The sequence below is a fragment of the Glycine max genome, chromosome 8 (assembly GCF_000004515.6).
Source record: "Glycine max cultivar Williams 82 chromosome 8, Glycine_max_v4.0, whole genome shotgun sequence".
NCBI classification, from domain to species: Eukaryota; Viridiplantae; Streptophyta; class Magnoliopsida; order Fabales; family Fabaceae; genus Glycine; species Glycine max.
Window position 1 is genome coordinate 43,942,267 of NC_038244.2, and position 27,129 is coordinate 43,969,395.

At 31.6% G+C, this 27,129-nt stretch overlaps 5 protein-coding genes across 5 annotated transcripts; all 5 read right to left on the minus strand.

The window, feature by feature from the left end:
- Nucleotides 1–3,712: 3,712 nt before the first annotated feature.
- Nucleotides 3,713–8,090, minus strand: LOC100306286 (putative 30S ribosomal protein S10, chloroplastic). The gene is made up of 3 exons (NM_001249563.2): nt 7,760–8,090; nt 7,082–7,141; nt 3,713–4,335 (listed from the first exon to the last, which is right to left on the minus strand). Exons 1-3 carry the CDS (start codon nt 8,009–8,011, stop codon nt 4,024–4,026), a joined length of 624 nt encoding a protein of 207 aa, NP_001236492.1. The 5' UTR covers nt 8,012–8,090; the 3' UTR covers nt 3,713–4,023.
- An 873-nt stretch (nt 8,091–8,963) lies between these two features.
- On the minus strand, nt 8,964–9,434 carry LOC102668051 (B3 domain-containing protein At2g33720). The gene has a single exon (XM_006586515.1). The coding sequence runs from the start codon at nt 9,432–9,434 to the stop codon at nt 8,964–8,966; it is 471 nt and encodes a 156-aa protein (XP_006586578.1).
- Nucleotides 9,435–12,676: 3,242 nt separating this feature from the next.
- On the minus strand, nt 12,677–14,083 carry LOC100780702 (cytochrome b561 and DOMON domain-containing protein At5g47530). The gene is made up of 2 exons (XM_014778527.2): nt 13,448–14,083; nt 12,677–13,216 (listed from the first exon to the last, which is right to left on the minus strand). Exons 1-2 carry the CDS (start codon nt 14,081–14,083, stop codon nt 12,677–12,679), a joined length of 1,176 nt encoding a protein of 391 aa, XP_014634013.1.
- A 1,531-nt stretch (nt 14,084–15,614) lies between these two features.
- LOC102668312 (B3 domain-containing protein At2g33720) lies at nt 15,615–16,147 on the minus strand. Its single transcript, XM_006586517.2, has one exon. The coding sequence runs from the start codon at nt 16,106–16,108 to the stop codon at nt 15,638–15,640; it is 471 nt and encodes a 156-aa protein (XP_006586580.1). The 5' UTR covers nt 16,109–16,147; the 3' UTR covers nt 15,615–15,637.
- A 2,499-nt stretch (nt 16,148–18,646) lies between these two features.
- Nucleotides 18,647–25,843, minus strand: LOC100809407 (uncharacterized). Its single transcript, XM_003532121.5, has 7 exons — nt 25,691–25,843; nt 24,520–24,904; nt 22,003–22,097; nt 21,778–21,900; nt 20,581–21,387; nt 19,596–19,812; nt 18,647–19,508 (listed from the first exon to the last, which is right to left on the minus strand). The coding sequence occupies exons 2-7, from the start codon at nt 24,812–24,814 to the stop codon at nt 18,949–18,951; spliced, it is 2,097 nt and encodes a 698-aa protein (XP_003532169.1). The 5' UTR covers nt 24,815–24,904; nt 25,691–25,843; the 3' UTR covers nt 18,647–18,948.
- Between the last annotated feature and the right edge of the window lie 1,286 nt (nt 25,844–27,129).

The window sequence follows — 27,129 nt, forward strand, 5'->3', positions numbered from 1 at the left end:
CGAAGGCATTCACGTGTTGTTTGAGATTTGAACCCTCTTGCATCTTCAACCCATACAATTTCTGCTTTAGATACAATTTGTTCATCAAAGATTTTGACATGTATTGACTTTCCAATTTCTTCCATACCTCCCTAGAGACTTCAACTTCATCATGTGATAGAGAATCTTGTCTGCCAAACACAAGCGTGTGATTGCCGCAACCCTTTATTGCAACTCCTCCCAATCCAAAGCCTCCATATTATTAGGCTTTGATTCACACAACGCCTTCAGAAGACCTTGTTGTGCCAACAAATCCTTAACTCACCTCTGTTACAATCCCAAATTCCTAGTTTCATCGAACTTCCCTACTTATTTGGCCACAGAGTTAAGTGTCATCTAATATCAATTGTTAACAATAACAATCGAAACCAAAATTCTAAAGGGAATGAGAAAAATCACACGCACATACATGAATACAAGATATTTAACTAGGCTCAACAAGTGTGCCTACAACCTCGAAAGTAGAGCGATTGTTTCTATTTTTTATTCATAAATAATAAGTTACACCACAATATATAATATTACTGCAGATTTTACCTACATCCCAAACCACTTCAAAACCCAACAACAAATGATCTTTACGCTCTATTTCAACATTTGTGTGAACCATAAATATGAACCACGCACAACACACCCTTTATAATTTAAATTTAAATTACAACCACAATTAAGTCAATTATGGTGATTTCTCACCAATTATGCCTATTGTAAAAAAAAATACAATTAGTAAGCCGACATATAAAAGTATAAAAGGAAATACTGAATTTTGTTATGAATGTTGGTAAAAAGTTAAGAAATAAATTATATATATATATATATATATATATATATATATATAATATGATTTATGAACTCGATGCTTGACTAGTTGACTTTGTCAATCACCAATTTCCTTTAAAAATGATGTTCTTAATCAAGATCCATGTTCCAGTGCGCGTGTATCAAAAAGACAAAATAAGAGACGTAAAAAGAGATATGATTGATACGGTTGACATTAGTTCCACACTTCCACAAGCAACGTAAAATAAATGAAAATATAAGAAAAAAAAAACCTAGAGGATAAAAACAATTTAAATAAATAAATAAATATCCATAAGCTTGATACGAATTGGACATCCCTAAGCCTCATACTAATTGAACTTACGGTTTTCCCAATCCCTAAGTGACCCAAATATTTTTTTTAAATTTTTTTAAAAATATTTTGTGAATTAATTTAAAGTTATTGGCTCAAGTAAAAAATCAAACTTGAGACTTTTGTGTTATTAATATAATACTCTAATCAACTAAATTAATAAATCAATTACATTATAAAATAATTAATGTCGACACTAAAATTTCTGTTTTATATTTAATATGCATTTAAATTTAAATAATAAATTTTATGACAATTAATTTTGATCTAATAATTAATTTATTTGTATATATAAATTATAAATAAAAATTATATGTTTATTAACATAAATCTATTAATGTATTTTTTATCTTATTATAATTAATTTTGATCTAATAATATATTTTTTTACATATATAAATTTTAAATAAAATTATAGATTTCATAAAAATTTATATATATAAACATATTAATTATTATATCAAAATTAATTATCACAAAATTTATTATCTAAATTTACATATGTATTAAATATACATTAAAAATTTTAATATTATATATATCGATATTAATTATTTTATAATATAATTACTAAATATATGCACAATTATGCTGGAAGCACGTAACAACAATCAATATTATATTACGAACAAATACCCCAAAGCACTTTCGTTAGCTACTCCATTTCACGTGGATGTGGACCAGTTCCCCATTATTTAACAATGAATGGTCCACCAAGGAAGGACTCAACATGAATATAGATGGTGACATATAAGCCAATTTTCTCATTAGAAGGCTTTCATAACAACAATTTGCAAGTTTCCTCCATGAGACAAATGCTCCCAAAAAATGAAAAAGTCATTTTTAAAATAGTAAAAATGGAAACGACCATTTATAATGCCCCAAAGCGAACGCGTCGATAAGTTGGTATTAAGGGTATGAATAAATTGTCACTAGCTTAACTTTTTTATCAAAATTAAAGAAACATACACCAGTACACATCTATTCCGGAGCTGCGTAAAGGTTAAAACACTTCCGAATGTTGCGATAAATATCAACTTAAAGGGTTTACTATGCTCTTTCCCTAAACATATTCGGAATTTTGTTTTTATTCTCTAGTCTAAATTCAAATTGGTGATAGTTTCTAATTTTTTTCTTCATCAAATTCCTTAATGACGTAGGATTTGTTAGAATACCCGATGGAACCACGTTGAACGGGAAGATTACACTTTTCTAAAGCAAAAATGTCAAAACAACTATGTTGTAACTTTCATATGAAACTTCGTTGACGTTAGATACTAATTAACTTCCCAAACACTTATAATAAGTTACTAAACTGTCGACATTGCTAATACTAAAGAAAAAATCCAAAAAGGTTTTGGAACCAAAATATATTATAAATCCAACTTAATTTTTTTAAGAGAATCCAACTTAAAAGTAAAAGATGCAACTTCACTAAAGTATTGTAAGAAATTCTTAGTTGTTCAATTTAAGATGATAGAATAATCTTATTAATTTTATATTTTGGCATGTGTAAAACAGGAGAGCAAAGTGGACAATTATTTAACACATCTCATGTTTTGCTTGGTGCACCTACAAATAACATCAAACAACCAATAATACCCCTGAACTCCAGCACCTCATCTTCCCTACCAAACACCGAAGCACCTTTGCCACACTCGGAGAGAGAAGGTGGATCTGGTATTTGGGATCAAATTCACAGAGTGTAAGTGATTGGGAGCAAACCTGACATCAACGATCGCACCGCCACATCGTGCCAGCAGATGCTGCCCTTGCACGCGTGTCTGTTGTTGCTGCAATGTTGGAGGAGCCTGATTGGCGATGAATAGTATGGGAAAGGAGCTTGCGCGATTGTATATGGGTGTGTGGTGTGCAAAAGATTCTAATTTGGTGTCCTGCACGATTCCGAGAGGAAAGAGGGAGAAGAGTGTGATATCGAAGGGGTTGGGTGTTACGGATTGAACAATCCATAACACAAATATGTTATGGATGACTCAATCCGTAATGTAAATTAACTTTTACATGACAGTTAAACAATCTGCAATACAAAAAATATATTACATATTGAACAATCTGTAACATATTTGTGGTATGGTCACATCAATGGTGAAAGTTTGGTGAGTCATCGTGCTGTGAAGTGAAGGTGAGGCGTTGGTCACTGTGTGGTCGTGCTGGATGTAGGTTAGGCAGCGGTGGTCATGGAGGGTTGGGAAAGAGGAATTGCTTGATAGAACAAGGGTAAAAAAGAAATATTAGAAAACATGGAGTGTACCCAGGAAAAATGAAATGCATTAAATAATTGTCCCCGAAGTGAAGTCAAATAGACCCAAGAAATAAAAAGCCTGCAGTTAACTTCACTTTATTTACCCTTTTCAATGATTTGTAAAGGAAATGATGACAGTTAGTAAACATGAAATAAAATGAAAACATTTTTATAATTATCAAAATAGTGAATTAAAATAGAAAGCAATACTCTCAACTCAAACAGACCCTCCATTATTCAGTCCCTTAATTAAAAGCTACAAGAATGACATTGTTCGTAACTTTGAAATCAATCAAAAGAAATTCATAAGCATAATTTACCAGGAAAATAAAATAAAATTTTGTGGCATACCTGAATTACATAACATTGTATATGATATACAAATATCTAAGCAATAACAGGAAATCAGGGATAAACTAATTTAATGAAGACAGAAAGGGAAAGCAAACAAAAGGACTTTTAGCATTGTTCTTAGAAATCAAGTTTAGGCAGTGAAACACATGATATCTGCCAATATATTTTGGCTATTGATAACAAGTTGAACCTCACTCAAATTCAAGACAGTTAGCAACCTGAAAAGCAAATATCTCTACAGCTTGACCTCCACATCAACACCAGCAGGAAGATCAAGTTGCATCAGAGAATCTATTGTTTGAGCTGTAGGATATAGAATATCAATGAGACGCTGGTGAGTTCTGATCTCGAAATGGAACCGGGCATCCTTATGTACGTGCGGGGATTTAAGAACACAGTAGATTCGCTTCTTGGTTGGTAATGGCACGGGTCCCATTGTTTTCGCGTTGGTAGTCCTTGCAGCATCTAATATCTGCTTGCAGGAATCCTCTATCAAGGGCACCCAGTAAGACCTAAGCTTGATTCTAATCTTCTGCTTTGGTGCCATCTGAGAATAGGAACAAGCAATATCATCAGATGATTTAATTTATGGGAATACACAAAAAAAAAAAAATAAAGGAATGTCAAAAATTGTTATTCTAATTTCTGGTCAAATCAATGCTTAAAATTAATATTTAAAGACCATTAAGTTGCTTTTGGACCTTTCAACTGTACTTACAGATAATATCACAAAGAAACTCATGAAAAATAAGCTAACAGCATACTGAATCAGTGAGTCCACATTAATTGAATGCACAAAATAATAGAACTGCCATGTATACATCCCCTGCTCATCGATGAATAACTAGAAATATCATGGGAAATAACACTAATCCAACAGTTATGAGAAACCTAAGCTACACTACCTACCATGAGAAGTAGAAACAATTTTGGTCAAAATAGTAAATTTTACTCCATAAAATGTATAATCCAGAAAAAAATATATTTATAAACTATGGAAGATTGCTAAGCACATCCTTGAGAATAGTGATTACAAGAGTATTATTCTCTAATGAACAGCACCAACCATCTGATTCCATAAAGCTCAACTACTAATATTATCAAAGTGAAGCATGACAAAATAAGAATCACATGAATATTTTACAATGTTAAAATGCTCACCTTACTGTCACAGAAGCACTGACGCAATCAAACATTTTGAGTAAGAGCTTAATTTTTTTTTATTAATATATCTAATGATTACAATCTCATGAAATAATAAATAATAATACCTAATTTTGACCACTAAAGCAGTCCAAAGCGTATAGTGTTCAGAGTGATTTTGATAGGAACTAAATTTACTGTGTACAAATAGACAAAATACTCAGAAAAACAGTACTTGGATTACAAGGGAATACACATTAAGTATAGAAATTAAGAATGGAAGAAAACCAATCAGAGAAGGAAAAGTTCTCTGCCCAGGCTGACAGCAATCCCAAAACTACCCAAATGATAGCCTACCTCTTTCAGTCCTTCCCTCCCTCTTTCCCTATATCCCATACAGCTTTTAACTTTACCACAAGTCATCCCTCACTTGTTGCCACATGTGCAAGTTTGCTATAGCCTAAGTAAATCCCTCTGTTGCCTTTATATAGAAGTGCCTAACAGATTCTAATGTTGCCTTTACTTTTTCAACAACTAAATATCCAGCAAAAGAAACTAGTCAACTACAACAAATTGGTGGAGTGCATCACGTATCTGACGAAAAAGGTATGGGAGGTCGAGTTTAGCCACACTCTTCAGGAAGAAAAAATTTCCTGATTTGCATCAATTGGAGCACATCCTAGGACTATGGCTTTACGGATGTTACCAGGCCATTCTTTGAACTCGATTACCTTTTTACAAACTGATATTGTCGGGTCCTCTATACCCTGCAGTGTTACTCTATCCTAGTCAGGCCATTTTTTTTATGAGTGTAAGGAGGGGGAGGATCCAACACTAATAGCCCTTCAAGCAACATGAAACAATACATGTATTCACCATGGCTGTCAAATCATGAACTATATTGAGAATGGTTTGGCTTTTAGAATGTGAATTGTCATGTATTGCTCAATTCAGAACACATATACATGATTCACCAACACTTTAAAGATTAATAAAATGCTCAAAAATCACATATATCACTGAGCAAAATGACAAAAAAGACATAATATTTAAATTTCACATACCACTACAGAATAGTAAACTCCAATAATACTATAACACAATCAATCATAAGCCTCATAATAACACTTTACAAGTTTCTGATAGTTCATTCCAAGTGAAGTAGTGAACTACCTCACATTGCTTGTGGATATTGAATGATAATTATATTTAATGTGTAATTCATTGTCAAGAATAGTAAAATGTTCTCAGGATTCAGGAAATATCCTTCTTTCCCATTTTCTTAGCCTTAGGAACCACATAAAGTGTTATGCTTCAAAAGAATGAAAAGAGAGCAATAAAGTAGCCAAATAAGTTGCATATGTATAGAGAGAGAGAGAGACTGTACGAAGCCTCTGTTTCTAAAAGAAGAACATGGAGCAGTGAAATAGGCTGAATAGCCAAATAGGGATTTAGAGCAAGTGAGTGATTTTATGAAGCCAAACCACTGTTTCAGAAGAATGACAACAGAACAATGGAATAATCAAATAGGTGTTTAACAATTTAAGATTCTCATCAGTTTATCTGATGAGAATTGGCAAAAAAACAGACCAACAAATAAAAAAATATCAACAAATTGCTAAATCATGATTCATATCACATGATACAGAACCACACCAATTCATGCATATCACATGACCCAAAGCCATGTGTGATTCATCACACAATACAAATCACTGGTTTGCTGAACTATATCAAATTATGCTATTCAACTTGTGAACCATGCAATGCAATTTCAATAACCTTTCAAACTTAGTCCTGAAATAGATTTCACAAAAATTATCACAACAAAATTGTCAATTACACACATAATGGGTCATTATTGAGGTCCAATGTCACCTTGTCAAGGAACTATGTCATACTTTTGACAAGGAGTCATACGTTCCAATGCTGACTAACTGGTTAGCAATAGCAGCAGTACAACTTATTTAACCTCCTACCTGATTTACTCAACACAATTCACAGATTGAAACATTCAATCAATTCCTATTATAATTCTTAAAACAATTTTTATCAAATATAATGCACATTCAAAATTTATGCTTAATGTAAAACCCTAAAACAAAACAAATATCAAACTGCAACTGGAAATAGGGAACTAATCAACATACTGTATCTGCATCGCCACCAATGCTAATTGCTGAAGTGCTAGGAGTCCCCAAGTCACCAACCTAAAACACCAAAATATTGCATTAACAAGGATATTAATTGGTAGTTGCATCATGCCACCTGACATCTAAACCCTGTCGTTATTGAGTTCAAAACATTAATGGTATGTTGGAGGAGAGGAAAAAAGACAATACAGAGGAAAGAAAACACAGATAACAATGTAGTTTCTTTTGTTCGGTAACACTTACAGGGAAAGTGGAAAATAAAAATGACTTCTAGAAACAAAAATTCAAAATTTTATCTCCTTTTATTTTTCTCTTCAATTTAAAATTTCAAACTTTTCTCTCCTCCCTCGTTTTCTCTCCACTCTACATAACAAAAAGTTAGGAAAACCGAAAACACAAGTCAAGCTAAAACCTTAACCACATTGAATCCAGTGCCATTATACTTCCTAAACCTCCTAACTAACAAGATATGACATAGCAAAAGGTAGAAAAAAATACCATTGTCATAATTCCCATTATTCACTTTACCTTATCTCCACAAATCTCCACATTATGTACAAACCCAAAGACATTATTTCACACATAATAAGACACACATGCTGAATTAGTACATTCTACAAGCACAATTAACCATCCAATGAAGAAATATTAAAACACACACACCAACACACGAACCTCAAAGGTGGTGGCGTCAGAGTCATCATCAAGGGTTTCTGGAGGTGGGTCCAAGGGATCAGGGGATGAATCCAACGCTTCGGTAGCAACATGAACAACAGTGGATGAGTGCAGAGGTTTTGGGCATGTTACCCTCAATGTGGTGTTGTTGCCAGAGAGAAAACACAAAGATGGAAACTTTGGCTTGGAAGATAGAGAGGGGGAAGAATTTGAGAGCGAAAGAGGAGTAACAGAGAGAGAAGAAACCGCCATTGAAGGAAGCTCTTCAGTGATTCTATATCTCACTCTGTGTGAAGCGATAGAATGGTGTGCTATGATATGATACACTTTGCAGAGAATTATCCATAATTTTATTTTCTTTTCTGATTTTTTCTTTATTGATCACAACCCAAAAGCCCGTTAGAAAATGGGCTTTCAAAATCACTATTTTCCGAACCTGACCCAATTATATTTTTGAACTTTCAAAATATTTAAATTAACATTTAATGGAAGAAATTGGCATCACCATTGTGGCAGAAAGAAAAAGTGAAAAATAATAAACCTTCTTATGACATAACATCTTATAATAAAATTTAAAAAAATTATATAAATATTTTTTAAAATAAGATTTCTTTCTTAAAAAAATATTTATTTTAATTAAAAGTAATGTAAACAAACGCATTAAGAGATAAACAATTATTTGTTTTATTTAAAAGATAGATTTGAACAAACTATACCATAATTTGAAACTTATATGAATGCCTTATTATTTCTTTTGAATTTAAGTGCTAAATTTTGTTAACGGTACACGAATGCGTTGCATGACCATATTCTACCGGGAAATGCTTCATTGTCCGAATTTGTTATATGAATTCAACGCACAAAAACCATAGTTTTTTTAGGGTTTAAAATTTAACATTTAGGATCTAGAATATACTAATTCAGCAATGACGTGTAGGCCTCACACATACAGCAATACAAATTTGAGAATTTGCGAGTCACATTTTAAATGATTTCAAGAAACCTTCGTGTTATGCGTGTGGATAATAAAACATATTAAAGCGTGTTAAAAGTTTAAACGAGAAATAAACACATGTAAGTGGAAAAAGGAGGATTTTATTTAAATGAAACGAATTACAAGTTGATCAAGAATCTATTTGAAGTGGTTGATCCTAATGACATTAAACTCAAATCTCTAAAGCAAGTGGTGATCGAGGTTTTGATTTTAATTTAGAGGGGCACGAACAAGAACGGAAAAATTAAACCGATTTTTGTACAGATCCCAGTGAAGTCCAATTTCATCTTTAATATGCAAGCTCCTTCTATTAACAAAATCTTTGTTCCAGTTGTCAATGAAAACATAACTTCTTGAAGAAGCCCAAAACTTGAAGACAAGATAATGCATGGATTGGGTGTCCACATCCCAAATAGTAATTTTGGTTCCCTTTTGAGTCTTAGCTTCTCTTTGGGATTCAACACTCAACACAGGCAGCACCAAGTCCTCTATCAATTCCTTGGGGAGCAAGAGTCTACTCAAGTTGCCAAGGTCACTCTTTGTGAGCAATTTCTTTATCTTCCATGGGTCATCATAAAGCATCAACTTTGTTGAGTAGTCCCAATGATTGTCTTCTTCTTCCCTCTCTCTCATCACATTAGTTCTCATTCTTCCATCATCTTTATTGACAGAGTTTCTCATGATGGAAGACGTGTATTTGAAATTGGAATGAGAGAAAGAAAAAGAAAAAGAAACTTAGGTTTCATTCCCTAATAGAAAGGAGTAGTGTATTTATATAAAAGAGACATGAAGCATAAATTTTCAAAAATTTCTTAAAGATTATTTAGGAAATTAACGATCGATTTATTAGTATCTCACCATCGATTTAAGAAAGTAAATTTATCTTTTGTAAATTTATCTTTAGTTCCATTCCCTAATAGAAAGGAGTAGTGTATTTATACAAAGGAGACATGAAACATAAATTCCCATAAATTTCTTAAAGATTATTTTGGAATTTAACGATCGATTTATTAGTATCTCACGGTTGATTTAAGAAAGTAAATTTATATTTTGTATCTATGTATGGTCTAAGAATTAGGAAACCATATCTTATCTATTAGCACGGTCAAATTATACTATTTTGATCGTTAATTTTTTCGAACAATATAATATTATTATCAATCTGTGTTCAAATTGTGCGACCTATATTATCTGTTAGTCTCCAAATTATATCTCCAAATTATATTATATGGCTTGACATAATAAACTGTCAATCATTTATAGATAGGAAGTTATGGATTTTTTTTATACAAAATCTGACATTTTCTTTCGATCTATTTTATTGTTAACTAAATATACGTGCTTCGCCGTTTTAAATGACAATATCATTTTTTTAATATTTGTTTTGCCAAATATTAAAAAATAAAAATAAAAATAAATAGATATTATATCAATACTAATAATACATGACAAACCCTCATCCTTTATGTGTATCGGGAAAGATTAAGTGAATTTTAGTGATTGTATCTTTTATATTGACTTTTATCCAATATTAATTTCTTACTTATCAATTTGATAAATTAAGATATACATATCATTAGGTTGCATTCCTCAATAGGTCATTGAATTTATTTATTTCGAATTTTCAAATAGATTTCTAAATTATTTTTCTTTTTAATTGGTCTCTAAACAAAAAAGTATATCTTTATATTACTTTTTGACAGCTTAAAAAATCTTCACAAAATGACAATTTGTGATGGTATTAGAAATTCTAGGAACTTAATTAAAAAAAAAAAAACTTAGGAACATATTTAAAATTTCATAAATAGTTCAAGGAAATACTAAGTAATTTAACCTATATATTTTAAAAAGAATACGATAAAGATGCTAGAAAAGTTTGGTGAAGATATCCCCTTATTATATAAACGTGTAAATTTATCTGCTTTTATAGGCATTCACTCTCATTTTAATATATTTTTCTCTTGAATGTTGAACTTCACTCTCATCTAATTTATCCTCTTATGCTTTTTTTAAAAAAAATATCCTTTTACACTTTTAATAACAATTAATTTTTTTTAACAAAATTTATCTAAATATCATAAACCAATTTCGAATATATATTTTTTATTCAAAACTCAAATACATTCCTAACATTCATATGATATATCATCTTATATTTCTAATATCAAATAAATGATTTAATATGGCTTTTTTTAAATATTGTAGTCTTAACTAATTTATCCTTATCTTGAACATTTTTTTTTCTTGGGCATTCTTAGACACTGGTTCAATTTTGCTAACGATTTATGCTAGACTCGAAAGCCTTTAATTCTAATTCTAATAAAATAATTTCAATATTTATTTAAATTTCTTATATATGTAGAATCTTTTCCTTCAAAAAATATATGTAAAATCTTCATTCCCGAGACCAACACACATATATTATATTTTATTTTCCATAAAACGTAAGCTTTTTCATTGTTTGATAATACTATCAATTTCAATCTTTATTTTGTTTCAAAATTTCATAATATTCGCATAATTCGTGAAAATTTTTTACAGTATATTTTATTAAATTTAGCTTTTTAATAAACATTCCATTATCTTCCTACTCCAATATATAGTTTTCTTCCTGAAAAAATGAACCAAACTCGATAAATATTATTCTTTATAAATCTACTCCATTTTCAAATGCTCTCATTTTCAAATACTCTCATTTTCTCTTATCTTTTTTGAATATGCATTTCACGCACTATTCCTACAACTAGCTAAACACAGACACACACATAATCACTTTAATTGAGTACCACACTTTTAATCAACTCTTTTATCTTTAAATTTAAATTTTAATATTTCTTAAGAAATTGTCAATAGTGAAAATAACATTATATCATAATTTTTAATTATAATCTAATTTATATATTCAAAACATTTATTTATATAAAGGTAATTACAATTACAATATATAATAAATAAATTTTAGCTATCTTTATATAAGGGACCAAATGAAATTTTTTTAATAATGAAGAGACTAAATTTAATCAATTAAATAAGTATAGGATCCAACTTAGAAATTTAGCCTTAATTTTATTTTAATAATATCGTTAGGTTAGTTAGATGTCACGTGAGGAGTCACATGAGATGCGTTTGGGTGTTTAATTTGCTTCAGTTCATTTATCACTTTTATTCCAGTATATCCGGATTAAACAAAAAGAAGATGTGAAAGATATGTTTTTTAAAAAGCAAATTCAATCTGCTTTGTGACTTTGTCCAGAACTCGTGATTTTGGTTTTCTTGCATTTGTCTAGAGTGAAAGAAACTTTTATGCGAACAAATTGATTAATTTCGGAACTTTATAATGTGATTCCTTAATTTAGTGGGATTCGATCCCCTTTTTAATTTGTTAGACATAACTTTCTTAAGAATAAAATGTCTCTTCCTTAGTGTAGATTTGGATAATTTGTTTATGGGTTTTGACCTAATCTCCACACCCTGTGATCCTTCGTTTCTTCTTTGATATCTGAGGCGAGTTTTTTTTTTTATGGGGTTTTTTGGGGTGATTTATTAATTATAAAATTTGAAAAGATAACTAATTTTAATTAATAATTATAAAAATCAAATACACCTTTTTCTTTAAACTAGTCAAATCCTATCCCTTTTTATTACGTACATAGAAATTTTGATTTTACATTTTTAGCTAATTAAAAATCGCCATATAAATATAAACTTAAAAATATAATTATTATCTAAATCAACAATCTTATTGTATATAATAATCAATGCTTGGGTATCAATATATTTTAATTAAACTTTAATTAGTCTAAGACGTAAAGCACTAGTATAGAAAAATAAATATTTTATAAACTAAGTTCAGAAGGTTTTAGAGTACAATTGAAGCCTTTGCAAAAGAAACAAACAAAAACTCTATAATACACAATAACTAACTAACTAATAACGATTTCAACATGATTCTCAGGATTCTTGACCCTCTTCTTGATGCACACCCAGGTCCAAGTTATCACCTCCAATACCATAGCAATTATAGCCAAGGAAATGATTGAGCCCACATAGGTCTTTTTCCAGATATTCTGAGCGTTGAGAATCTCAAAACCTTTCCAGACGTTCCATATGGCCAAGGCAATAATTGAATAACCAACTAAATAATGAAAAATGTTCCAAAACATTCTATACTTGTGATCCTTCTTAGGCCTCAAAAACACAGCAACACAGACTTGTATAATTGCGAGACACAACAGAGTGATTCCAACACATCTGTGAGGAGCGTTATGAACGCCATAATGATTTCCAATATACAAACCAGTACCAAAGCCAGCAATGCCAATAAAAAATGCCAGTGATTGACATGCTCGATGCAAGTGAAACCAAGTGGGTCCTAAACCATCAAATACCTTCAAGTAGCGAGCCAATATTACCCCAATCGGCATTAGAATTCCCCAACTTATGGTATTCAAAATTCCATGAACCTGAAAAAATTACAAGGTGTCGATTAGACATGCATTCTAAAACAAAACTTTCAAAATATAATAATAATAACTTCTAAAAAAAATATGCCTAATTATAAAAATAATTCTGTTATTCATCCCAACCCACTAAATCAATCCTCTTATATTTTAATTTAATTTTTATTTATCATTCGATCGATCAATCAAATAATGACACGAGATAAGAAATATTATGAAGTTCATGATTCTTACCTTTCTCAACGTGATTCTTGAGTCCACATTCCCACCTGTTTGGGAAACCTTCCCGGATAAGAAATCTAAGGTTCCAAAAGACTGAAGATTAGCGCGTGAAAAAGAGTGTGGTCTGAGAGTGCCATCATCGGAAACCAAGCCTTCTTGCCAAGCATGATTCACCAAAGTCGTATTCCCGGGAAGTTGAAAACTGGCGAAGATGATGACATGCCGGTTTGTGTAGGATGCAGAAACACCATAAACCGGAAAACTGAGATTACCCTCTTGCAACATTGTCGCATAACTTGTTATTGGTGACGTATAGGCTTTGATACTTCCATCAGATCTATAAACAGCCACGAATGCTTGTGAACCAAGCATGCCCTTTGAGGTGGGATTTATGGCCCATGCAACCCAACTAGAATCATTCACGTTGGCCTTATTGAATGCAACATCGATTGCACCCGAAGATGGGTGATAGTTCCAGTGCAGTGAGGATTCAAGCACCGGCAAGTCCTTGCATGCCGCATAGTTAACTTTATTGGGAAATTTGTATGAGTTGCATGGTTGTGGGGTGGCAGGAACAATGATCGCTGTGAAAAATGTTAGTAACAAGAGCAACAATAGGAATGGATTTCTAATGGAAGAAACCGCCATAATCAATCAAAGGAGAAGAAAAATCAGAGAATCAATAATGTTAATGCTGTTGAAAACTTATGCCGATACTGAACGGCCTTGCATACTTTTATAGGGTGAATTTTATCTCTTATCTAAACTTTTCTTGATAAATATCTCTTATCTAAATTTAACTGTTGGATGAATTTTAACTTATCTTAATGAGTTTTTATCATATATATATCTGAATCTAACTGTTAGAATAAATTTGATTAGGGAATCCCGAAATATAGGATTTTATCACATACATTTCAAATTTCAAATAACTCATCAAAATTTTAAGTGGGATTAAATAATTAATATTGTGATAAAATTGTGTTGTGTATTAGTTATATAATATATCTTTTTACATTGACATTCAATTGAAGATTTGTAAGATTGCACGAAATCTTAGCTAATGTAATAATAAACCTATAATTTCATATTTCTGTTAGAGGATAATAGTCTCGATTCGGTGTCATTTAAAAACTTAAAATACGCTAATTTTAATAAATAAAATCGTTATATATTTTTGTTAATTTATTTATCTTTATATTTGTTAATGTATATGCATGCTTATTATATATGTTGCTTCATGAAATTTCATTTCATCTCCTTAATTTCATAAATTCTAATAATAATAGGTCCAAATGTAATAACACAACTTTGTCTCTTCCAACAAGTCAAAAAGTACATTTTTATAATATGATGAAGAAGTTTATGAAATCTCACAAACTCATTTAAGAAAAAAGACAAATGAAGAAGATGATAATTCAAAGTTCAAAGTTATAACTATCTAAGTCAAAAGACGTGTCTTCATTATTAAAAGAAAAAGAAAGTTCAAAGTTACAACTATTCAAGACAACTTTGACATCACCATTGTGACAGAAAGAAAAATTGAAAAATAATACATAACATCTTATAATAAACTTTTAAAAAATTATATAAATATTTTTTTAAATAAGATTTCTTTCTTAAAAAATATTTATTTTAATTAAAAGTAATTTCAACACGCATTAAGAGATAAAAAAATTATTTATTTTATTTAAAAGATAAATTTGAACAAACTATGCTATAATTTGAAACTTATATGAATGCCTTATTATTTCTTTTGAATTTAAGTGCTAAATTTTGTTAACGGTACACGAATGCGTTGCATGACCATATTCTACCGGGAAATGCTTCATTGTCCGAATTTGTTATATGAATTCAACGCACAAAAACCATAGTTTTTTTAGGGTTTAAAATTTAACATTTAGGATCTAGAATATACTAATTCAGCAATGACGTGTAGGCCTCACACATACAGCAATACAAATTTGAGAATTTGCGAGTCACATTTTAAATGATTTCAACAAACCTTCGTGTTATGCGTGTGGATAATAAAACGTATTAAAGCGTGTTAAAAGTTTAAACGAGAAATAAACACATGTAAGTGGAAAAAGGAGGATTTTATTTAAATGAAACGAATTACAAGTTGATCAAGAATCTATTTGAAGTGGTTGATCCTAATGACATTAAACTCAAATCTCTAAAGCAAGTGGTGGGGTTTTGATTTTAATTTAGAGGGGCACGGACAAGAACGGAAAAATTAAACCGATTTTTGTACAGATCCCAGTGAAGTCCAATTTCATCTTTAATATGCAAGTTCCTTCTATTAACAAAATCTTTGTTCCAGTTGTCAATGAAAACATAACTTCTTGAAGAAGCCCAAAACTTGAAGACAAGATAATGCATGGATTGGGTGTCCACATCCCAAATAGTAATTTTGGTTCCCTTTTGAGTCTTAGCTTCTCTTTGGGATTCAACACTCAACACAGGCAGCACCAAGTCCTCTATCAATTCCTTGGGGAGCAAGAGTCTACTCAAGTTGCCAAGGTCACTCTTTGTGAGCAATTTCTTGATCTTCCATGGGTCATCATAAAGCATCAACTTTGTTGAGTAGCCCCAATGATTGCCTTCTTCTTCACTCTCTCTCATCACACGAGTTCTCATTCTTCCATCATCTTCATTGTCAAAGTTTCTCATGATGGAAGGCGTGTATTTGAAATTAAAATGAGAGAAAGAGAAAGAAAAAGAAACTTAGGTTTCATTCCCTAATAAAAAGGAGTAGTGTATTTATACAAAAGAGACATGAAGTATAAATTCCCAAAAATTTCTTAAAGATTATTGTGGAAATTAACGATCGATTTATTAGTATCTCACCGTTGATTTAAGAAAGTAAATTTATCTTTTGTATCTATGAATGGTCTAAAAATTAGGAAACCATATCTTATCTATTAGCGCTATCAAATTATACTATGTTGATCGTTAATATTTTCGAACAATATGATATTATTATCAATCTGTGTTCAAATTGTGCGACCTATATTATCTATTAGTCTCCAAATTATATGACATGGCTTGACATGATAAACTGATCATTTATAGAAAGTTATGAATTTTTTTATACAAAATTTGATATTTTCTTTCGATCTATTCTATTGCTACCTAAATATATGTGGTTCACTGTTTTAAATGACAATATCATTTTTTTAATATTTGTTTTACCAAATATTAAAAAATAAAAATAAAAATAAATAGATACTATATCAATACTGATAATATATAACAAACCCTCATCCTTTATGTGTATCGGAAAAGATTAAGTGAATTTTAGTGATTGTATCTTTTATATTGACTTTTATCCAATATTAATTTCTTACTTATCAATTTGATAAATTAATATATACATATCATTAGGTTGCATTCCTCAATAGGTCATCGAATTTATTTATTTCGAATTTTTAAATAGATTCCTAAATTATTTTTCTTTTTAATTGGTCTCTAAACAAAAAAGTACATCTTTATATTACTTTTTGACAGCTTAAAAAATCTTCACAAAAATGACAATTTGTGACGGTATTGGAAATTCTAGGAACTTAATTAAAAGAAATCAGGGGCTTAATTAAAAAAAAAAAACTTAGGAACATATTTAAAATTTCATAAGAAATCTTATGCCGATACTGAACGGCCTTGCATACTTTTATAGGGTGAATTTTATCTCTTATCTAAATCTTTTCTTGATAAATATCTCTTATCTAAATCTAACCGTTGGATGAATTTTAACTTATCTTAATGAGTTTTTATCATATATAAATCTAAATCTAACTGTTAAAATAAATTTGATTAGGGAATCCCGAAATATAGGATTTTATCACATACATTTCAAATTTCAAATAACTCATCAAAATTTTAAGTGGAATTAAATAATTATATTGTGATAAAATTGTGTTGTGTATTAGATATATAATATATCTTTTTACATTGAAATTCAATTGAAGATTTGTAAGATTGCACGAAATCTTCTCTATTTTCACTATCTTTTCATTAACCTCCTTAATTATTTGAAAATCATTAAATAAATATTTTTATACATTACATTAACCCTCTTAATTATTTGAAAAATATTGTACCTTCTTTTTCTACAAGGAAGATTGCTTGAAAAGTTTTAAAAAAAAATTGTGCAATCTCATAAACATCAGATATTGCCAATGTTATTTACTTTATCTCTAATTATTGATATTTTGTAATTATAGAAAAATTAAGAATCTCTTAATAGAATAGAAGTAAAGCCAAAATGTTAGGTTCCGCATATTTGAACTTCGTGTGTTCACGATTCTGATTTCTTACCCCTCGCTTTGCTTGTTTAAATTCTGTTTACAGTTGTTTTTTTTGTTTAACTGTTTGGAAGGGATAAGTATTTAGAACTAGTACCGTTGATTCCTATAGGTACTATTGCCATATTTGGAAATCAAACTTATTTTAGTTTGTAATTCACACGCAACAACAATTAAGTTTTTTAGTAAACGAAAATTTTAAAAATTAGTTATTATAATGTTAGAATGTGGCCTTCATAATCAGATCATTTATTCATCACATCTCAGGTCTACCTTTTCATTTATTCAACTATTATTAAAACTGCAATGTACTCATGCCTACAAAATAATACACGATTATATATGTAAAGGTTTGGTACAATAATGTTAGACTCCTACTCATACCTACTTATAGTAGTTAATTACCTAAGTCTAAAACTTTGATAAATAAAATCCTACCTTTTTGAAAATATTTTTTGTGCTCATCTGTTACGTATTAACCCTATGGTCATCTCTATAAGCATTAAACCGAACCAAATAATACATCATTCTTTTTCTTTTTTAGATAAATGATACATGATTCTTTATTGTACATCTACATATCGGACACATCAAAAGAAAATTTTGGTTGCCCTCATTTGCCAATAAAGAGACTAGGTTAAATCACTACTACTACCTTGCAAAATGAATCACCCCCCATGAATCACTAGGTTAGGGTGCCCAAATTGCTCAACGGTTTACCAATCAAAGTCACTAACCCATTTTATAATACTCTCAGTTCCTTGACAGTAGTCTTGTACCAGTTCATGACACAACACTTAGAAAAGAAACTTAAAATTTATCATAGTACCATTTAGCTAGTATGAAGGAACAAAGACATGGAAAAAGATTCTGTAGACAAGATCTTAAAATACACTACTGGCCCAAATAAATGAAACTAATCAGATAACAATAGAAATTACTCAACAATATTTGTCTCAGTATGAAAGAAACCTACTCTCTAATACAACCAATGGAAAGGAAGACAACACATGCTAGCACATTACACTCAACACTGTACATCTATAAAGACAACTAAGTTAACAATCAATTAGATTCTCACATAACCGTGCAACTACTATTTACATTCTCAGACTAACATAGGACAAAGATTACAACACAATAAGAGATGATGGCAAAGCTCTACAATCAGAACTACCATAACTTTATGCATGAGTTCTAAAAAATTATTTATACAGCCACTTCCATGAGCTCTACAGTTTCTTGGTCCGGTCCAGAAGTTCCAAATACCCCCATATCTTTATTGCCATTATCATCATCATTCTTGTTACCACCACCATCATTGCTATTGTTATCATTATCATTATCACCACAATTCTCTTCATTATCACAATTGATATGTGTATCAATATTATCAGCTTGAGTACTTTTTTCTGAAGAGGGTTTATTATCCTGGACACAGTCCCCATCTTCAGCAGAGCCATCACATGACACAAAATTCTCTTCTTTATCAGAGCCATCACAAGACACAAAATTCTCTTCTTTGATAACAACTGGTTCATTTGACTTCTTACTAACAGGATCACCATGACATGAATTAGCAAAACCAACAGAGTCCACATCTTTAGCAATAGATGGGGACACAGAAAGCTTTGTGTTAAAGCTATTATTAGCTGTGAATATAGATTTAGTTATTTCAGGTTTTGCCTTAATGTTAATCCAACTGTCCCCTAACCAATCTCTAGATATTCTTAAATCCTTCTTGCACACATTCATCAGCAAGCATTCACCTAACACCACCAAAATCAGTTCCATTAAAAAATGAAGGATGAAATGATTTACAGAAAGGACTTGGGGGAAAAAAAAACACAGCATACCAGGAAAGTGGACTTCAACACTATCATCCCCACAGTTGTCAATTCTAGTTACAACCCCCTCCCACCAGCCATCACTCCACCATGCATCAACTGCACTTCCAACCTCAACAGCTAGTTCTTGTTCCTCATAAGTTGGAGCTGGCCTGATGGTGGGGCGGCCAGAATGCCTCATCCCAAGTTTATCAGGCCTGGCTAACTTGAAAGAAGGGATCCATTCCTACAATATGGAAAATATTGAGATAAAAGTTATGAACCAAGAAGTGAGTGGTGAAAAAGTATGCGATAAGTGAATCAACAAATCTTTTCTTTGGAACATTCTGCTTTCCATTTGGTGTTATAACTTTATTTATGTAGATAACTCATCAGAAGTCTCAAATTGTATCATATTTGACTGTCATTCCAATCCAGTCATTGTTAGCCATCCCATTACCCTCTACATTTTTAAATATATAACAAGAAAAATGAATTTCTAGTACTCCGCTAGAAAACTCATCCATGTATAAAACCTGCCTAAATAATCTCCTGCCATTCTTACAAAGCCATTACTTAGCAGAGATATCAAACAAATTGTTAAAGAATATCTCAAGCACAATTAGTTATTCCCATGGGATTCAATTTTAAATGAAATTTTTTTACACAGTAGATCCTTATAATTTAGCAGATTATTAGAAACAGGGAATAGTTTATTCCAGTAGAATACCGGATCCTTGATTAATTCAGTATAAGTATAACTAATTAATTCACTTTAAACTTAAGCTAGAATGATTTCTAATTCTATACAGAAACCCATTATTTCATTACTTGGTAAGATTTTGCTTAAACTTCAACTGCAAGGATTAAAGAACATTATTCATTTTACTAGTTGCTAAAAGCCTAAAACTACATAACCTTATATAGGAAACCCCTTTATTTATCCACATATTTTACAATAGTACTAAGTACTAACCAGAAAATTGAATTAAGAATATCTTAAGCTTGATTATACCTCAAGATTTCCACTTCCATCTTCATCCTGGACATCATCATATTGGACTTTCAACTGCTTCCGGGCTACCTGAACAACTGTACACCTGAACCAGCAGCCTCTGATGCCACTATCTTGACAAAGCAACTCTATCTTGTCATCAACCTTGTATTTGTGGTTAGACCAAGGTTGACTCCCAACCTGCTTCCGAGAAAGCAATATCCTTTCTGATCTTGCATAATTTGCAACCTGGAAGGTTTTGTATACCATCATTTGCTTATTTCTACTTAACTTCCTAACCCCCTGGCGACTTATCCAAGACTGAGGAGACCCCTTATCACCCCTCCTCCTCTTGACTCCTACTTTCACATCATCACCTGCACTCAACTCTTCATCTTCTCTTGCTAGGAACTCAGGGTGCTGGATTGAATCAAGGTGTAAGCAAGAAAGAATTGGTTGAGCATAGTAACCACGCAATTTACTCAAGTCAAAGGGCTTGATTTTGTTGCTTCTAAACTGCCTAAAGCACAAATGTATTCTGTCCCTTGAAGTGGGGGAAAAAAAAGGCATGCATTTTTCAAAGTCTTCACGAGTTAAGACTGTGGCAGAACCATCTACGCACTCTGAACTAATGACTTGGGAATAAGGTGTGATAAAAACTTCCCGAGGGTGAGGATTTCGTACAGGAACTACACCCTTGACTTCCTGATTATGGTGAAACCACCTCACTTTGATCTTTTTCTGTCCCCTCCTGTCTTCATACATATCCTCTACATAAGCAATATAATGGTTCTCTCCCTTGCCCATAACAAAAACAAAGGATTGAATCTGGAAATCAGAAAGAATGTAAATGTTAGATGTAAAATCATCTAGATATTATATTCATGAAAAACAAAACAGACTTTTCAACTAATTGAATTTAGGGGGAAGGGGGGGAATATTCATGCATGTCACAATGCATGGCACTAAGCAAATACAAAAAATGTAATGTACAAAACTAAATATGCATTTCATCATTAAGGAATTTGCCTGCAATGCACACCTAAATATAGACATCATTAAGGAATTTACTTGTCAATACTGAAAGCGATTAATTAGAAGTTAATTACTAATGATGGGAAGTTAGGAAGTTAATTAGAAGTTGATGCCCTAACCTGAGGAGTCAACAAGTAAATTTGAAGTAAGATGATAGAGAAATTTAGTTCAAGGGCTTCTTACCGCTATTTTGATGCCATTCCTGAAAAAAGCAGGATAATGCTTAAGTTGTTTGCCACATCTCCACGCAACTCCTGACCAAACAATGTCTGAATTGGACAATTTGGAGTTACTCGTTGGAAAGTCCTGAGAAAGAGGAGCATGTGGATGTCAAAAACATTAACTAGAAACAATATAAAGGAAAATAGAGAAACTGGAAGGGAGGGCAGGGGACAAAAAGGGATATACCTTGTCATCTGTTATTTGAGCAGACAGACCAATAATTTCATTGACACTGTCATTTGTGGCCTCATGAGATGGTACCAAGTTATGACCAGCTGATACTGTGATTTAAAATACAAATAAATAAATAAATAATACAAGGGATAAAAAGATTAACCAGATCATAGACGGACTTCCTTCCTGTAATACCCCTAATTTTCTAAGCTAAATATTTTCAATATTATTTGGAATGCAGAAATGGATAAAGGGTGATAAGAGGAGCTTAAAGTTGTTTTCCAAGAATATGCTGCATTAGAGATAAAATGCTGACTAATTGCAGGTTAGTCCTTCAACTTTCCTGTAATCATAAACTTACACTTTCTTTATCCTTAATTCCACTGTTAGCACTGCTTTGCATGGAACCAGGGGCAGAACTTAAAGTTTATTTAATCTACATTAATCATACATATTAATAGAAAAGTGTAGTTCAAAGTATGAAGAATTAAGTAACAAGTTACAAAGTTTAATAGGCATGCAATGTCAGTGTAAAAGATTTTACACAGTCAACCAATAAAAAAGTATCATTTCTATAAAAGAACACAAACTTACCATACAAGAAGATTTGTGATTAAATGATAGTGTAAAATATCTTTACACAGTCTGTCGGTGCATGTTTTATTTATTTTACTACAATATTAATTAATATAATCCTAATCCTTATCCCTACATTAAAGGCTAGTCTATGTCTTAGAAAGTGTATTTTCAGCTGAAGAAAAGATATGAAAGGGAGGGTGGGAGGGAGAAGAAGGGAAAAGAAACCTTCAAATATTTGGATTTTTAAGTAAATGAAGCATCTAAAACCCATCCTTTTTGCTTTGTTGATCTATTTCTTTTTCTAGTTGAAAAATCGCATATAGGGATTGCATGGTTTGATGTGTTTGGGAGATATTCATCATCAAAATGAGTTTATACTACTCTAGATTGGCAGTTCTTGAAAGACACTAGTAAGGAAAATGAACATGTTAATGATAGGGATGATGAATAGTGTTTTTAGGTTCTCACACTCATTCATGGAAAAGTTTGATTCTTAGCTTGCTTGTAAGCGAAAATTGAAAAATGGTGATTTGGTCTTTTTTGTCGTTGATCCATGGTATTGTGTGTTTTGAATGTGATTGGAACTGGTTTCAGCGTGAAAATTTGCATGTTTGAAAAGGCTCTCCCACCAGTTAGCAACTAGGTGCTTGGCATCCTGACAAATCCTTGTTTTCAGCCAAAACAGGACCTAGGTGCTGAATCTCAAAGCACCAAATCTTCACCAAACTTCTATCATTACTTATGATAATCAAATTTTAATGAATCCATTATTTTTTTTATTCGGAAACATCTGCTGTTATTCTATTGGTAGGATAAAAGAAGGAATTTTATTAGAAAGAACAGAAAATACAAGAAGAGAGGTAGAAAAATTATTTCTATAGAACAAAAATAAGAAAGAATAAGACAACATTAAAGAAAATTGTCAGTGTATAATACTACTCCGGTCTTAAATATAAGAAGAAAAAAACACTTTTTTTGTCTCAAATATAAGAAAATTTCAACTAACTTCACCTCATTTAATGCTACTATCTCTAAAATACCCTTCATTTAATTGAGATTTTAGTTCCAATGACTCATTTTTATTCCTTATACCAAGTTCCAACGAAGGGTAAGTTGGGGAAAATTTTATTTTTTAATTGAGATGGGTGAAATTAAATGTGGTTAACTAACTTTCGTAGTTAGCATGAATCGTTTTTTTCCTTATATTTGAGACTGGAGGCAGTAGTCTCCAACCCTAAATGCATATAGCATAAAGACTCATTATGAATCATGATAGGACAGAATTGCAGATATTAAGGAAAATAAAAGTTTTCGAAAAGAACCATTTACATATACGTATGTATCATGCACTCCTGTAACAGATAATGGCACAAAATATTGATTGAACTACATCCATATGATTGCCTTACACAAACACACATACCATTGTTCATTACTCTACATCACTTTGTTGCTCACAAAGCCATAGCTTCCTATGTTATTGTTATGAACTGAAAATCAGCTCAATGTTTCCTAGCATTCGAGGTCTAGGACCCTCCCAAGAAGAAAGAAAGAGAAGAAGGAAACTCTAATATTTTTCTCTGCTCTCTATTACAAACTAAGCATCCCTTTATATTGGGCCATGACCAGCCATGCTAATACAGAATAGAAGGTGCTAGAATGCAATAATAACAGAAAATGATATGAAATAAAACAAGAAAGAAATGTGCAATGCAGTGTTGCACATGGTCCTGCATGATGGGGAATATTCTTCATGAGCCAATCCCTCCCTGCCAGCTCAGCATTCTTGTAACAGAATGGATTTGCACAAAATCCATCAGGTGTCGTGGTCTTGTGGCTGAGTTGCCTTCCTCATAACAGTTATTTTGCACATTATTGTTCAACATACAAACAATCATAGACATTATAAATGACCGCACAACAAGTTAGAACGAAGAAGTATCAACTTACCACTTCTATCTCCCTGCAGGTTCTGCTTTGATAGCGTCGATGTCAGCCAATCCACCACCTCTCTTCTAGATCTCCATTTGAAACCGGTTGGAATGGAACCCTCCATCCCACAAATTTCAAGAAACTCCTCAGCAACAACATAGCACATGTGCCTAACACTCCTCTCAGTGCCAACAACTGCAAGGACGGATTCCCCAGCAGAATCCTTCAGGTAATAGTGAACCACACGATTACCGCGCTCCTGAGAAACAAACTGCTCTTTCCATTCCACGAAACAGCAATTGTTTACAGCCATAAAGAGAATACCAACAGGAGTTAACAGAACACCGGCAGATATGCACTTGATTTCAAAGCAATGGCAACGGGTGCAGACCCTTTGGATTCACTAGTCCAAAAGAACAATCAGACAAATCCATAGTCATAAAAGCAAGAACCTTCTAGCATATCATCATCCTAACAAACAAAAACCCTTTTGAACAACCTCAGTTTCCTCACTCCTGAGAAGAACCCTACTCAGGTTAACACAAAAATGTCTACTGCATAAAACTAACCAGAATCCTCAAAAGCCAAGTACTTTTTCATGTGGGGAAAAAGTCAGAAACCCTAATTAAACATCCATGCCCTTCAAAATTACATCAAACAAAAACAGACAAAATCCCTTCAAAATTAAGAACGGCTTTGAAATCAGAGGAAAAACATCATCTAAGGATCACTAAATTGACCCTTTTTTCTCAATCTCATAAGCCTCCAAAGAGGCATGATCATCTCCTGAAACTGAAAAACCTCCAAAGTTGACCACAGCCACAAAAACCTCAAACTAATATCTGTGCCTCCAAACAGATCAGAGAGAAACTCTCCAGGAAAACTGATCCAGAGGCTGGAAAATCCAACAGGCAGAGAAAAACTGGGCTTTTAACTACTCCAGAGGTGAAAATCTGCCGAAAGGTCAAATGGTATCCCAGTTGAGATAAGAAAAGGATGTTTCCAACAGAAAGATTGAAACTTTACAGCATATTATGAGTAGAAACGCTGATGTTGATCCTGGGTGATTCAAGAAAGAGGAACTGGGGCAAAGGTTGGGTCGGTGGGAACACTGCGGAGGAAGAAACGAAGTGGGAGAGAAGAGAGAGAGGTCAGAGATGATGAAACGGTAGAAGAAGAAGAAAGGTACCTTGAAATTGCCATGTACATGGAAAGAGAGAGAAAGAAGTTGCAGAGCTGAGGAATTGTGCATCCAATGCAGCCGCAGGTGTTGAGTTATACAAAAAATAAAAACAAAAAACAGAGAGAGAGAGAGAGAGACGGGAAGTGTGGACAAATAAAAGTTTGCATTAATTTTATAAGTCATTTAAGTGCCATTTTGACAATCAAAGAATTGTATGATAACTTAAACAAATATAAATATTAATTTATATTAAATTATAATTTTTTTTATATTATACATTTTAATAAAAAATCTTTAAAATGGCATAAAAGAAAAATAAAACATTTATTTATTATTATGTGCAAATACACATGTTAAAATACTACTTAGAATTAATTTGTCATTATTTATATTCTCTGATTTTATTATTTTGAATTAATTCCATTTCCTTAAATTATTTTATTATCTTTTTAAAAAAACAATTAAAAATTCGGGTTGGAAGGACAGGAATTCTTAACTTGGTTTTCCAAATTTTTTTGAAAAAAAACCACGGTATAAAATTAGATCCCAACCTGAATTTAGATCATGTATGTTTGTGTTATTAACACATGTATATTTATGTATATATTATATATTTGTTGTATGTTTGTTGTGAAAATTTGTATACAATTATTGCTATTTGGTTTATTCCTAAATTATTAATTCCTTTTTTTTGAAAAATTATTAATTTTTTGAAACTATATAATTCATCCAAATATTTCTTTTTATCGAAAATGTATGTTTTATTTCAGTGAAAGGTTAAAAAATTTTATTTATTACATTTAATTTTTTTCCTGTAATAGATATTGTTCATCTACTTCAATGATTTTGTTGTTTTTCTTCTTACCTCGTTTGTTTTATTACATTTCTTCAGTCGATGAGTGGGTAGTGGGCCGTTGCTTACTGTATTCTACACATTTATACCTGCACTCCATATCTGGCTTCTTTTTCCGAGTCAAGTTACTCCTTCAATGTGTTGCACCTTCATATCTGGTTTTTATTTTTTGGTTTATTTTTTGCTCTACCTAGACTTCAAGACTGAACAATTCGTAATTAACAAAAATTTTGTGGTCATCCAGATTTGCTGTTCTAGAAATATGAAAACATAATTCTGGATTAAGTTTTCCAGAATTCATGTTGCTTTCCATAAAACTTAATCTGAAATTGTATTTGCAGAATTATGGAACAACAATTCCAGAAGTACGAAAACATCATTTCCCAAAAGTTATTTCAGAATTACATTTTCATACTTTTAGATTTGTTGTTCAATAAATTTGGGTGACAGTTTTATCTTTTCTGGAATTTGAATTTCATATTTGATTTTTTATTATTACGGATTGGATTTTCTGTATGAAGAAAAAAGCATTTTGTATTCCAAATATCATTTAATTGCAACAGTATGAAACCAAATTGACAAGGTTGGATTC

Bases quoted from the DNA above. Each gene is read 5' to 3' on its own strand.
- LOC100306286 (NM_001249563.2), bottom strand. From the start codon at position 8,011: ATGGCGGTTTCTTCTCTCTCTGTTACTCCTCTTTCGCTCTCAAATTCT. The intron at 7,142-7,759 runs GTTCGTGTGTTG...TTGGTGTTTTAG, and splicing joins CTGACGCCACCACCTTTGAG to GTTGGTGACTTGGGGACTCC. The intron at 4,336-7,081 runs GTATGTTGATTA...TCCTATTCTCAG, and splicing joins TTGGTGGCGATGCAGATACA to ATGGCACCAAAGCAGAAGAT.
- LOC102668051 (XM_006586515.1), bottom strand. From the start codon at position 9,434: ATGAGAAACTCTGTCAATAAAGATGATGGAAGAATGAGAACTAATGTG.
- LOC100780702 (XM_014778527.2), bottom strand. From the start codon at position 14,083: ATGGCGGTTTCTTCCATTAGAAATCCATTCCTATTGTTGCTCTTGTTA. The intron at 13,217-13,447 runs GTAAGAATCATG...TAATTTTTTCAG, and splicing joins CAAGAATCACGTTGAGAAAG to GTTCATGGAATTTTGAATAC.
- LOC102668312 (XM_006586517.2), bottom strand. From the start codon at position 16,108: ATGAGAAACTTTGACAATGAAGATGATGGAAGAATGAGAACTCGTGTG.
- LOC100809407 (XM_003532121.5), bottom strand. From the start codon at position 24,814: ATGGCTGTAAACAATTGCTGTTTCGTGGAATGGAAAGAGCAGTTTGTT. The intron at 22,098-24,519 runs GTAAGTTGATAC...TTTAAATCACAG, and splicing joins CCTGCAGGGAGATAGAAGTG to TATCAGCTGGTCATAACTTG. The intron at 19,509-19,595 runs GTATGCTGTGTT...TGGTGGTGTTAG, and splicing joins TGTTGAAGTCCACTTTCCTG to GTGAATGCTTGCTGATGAAT.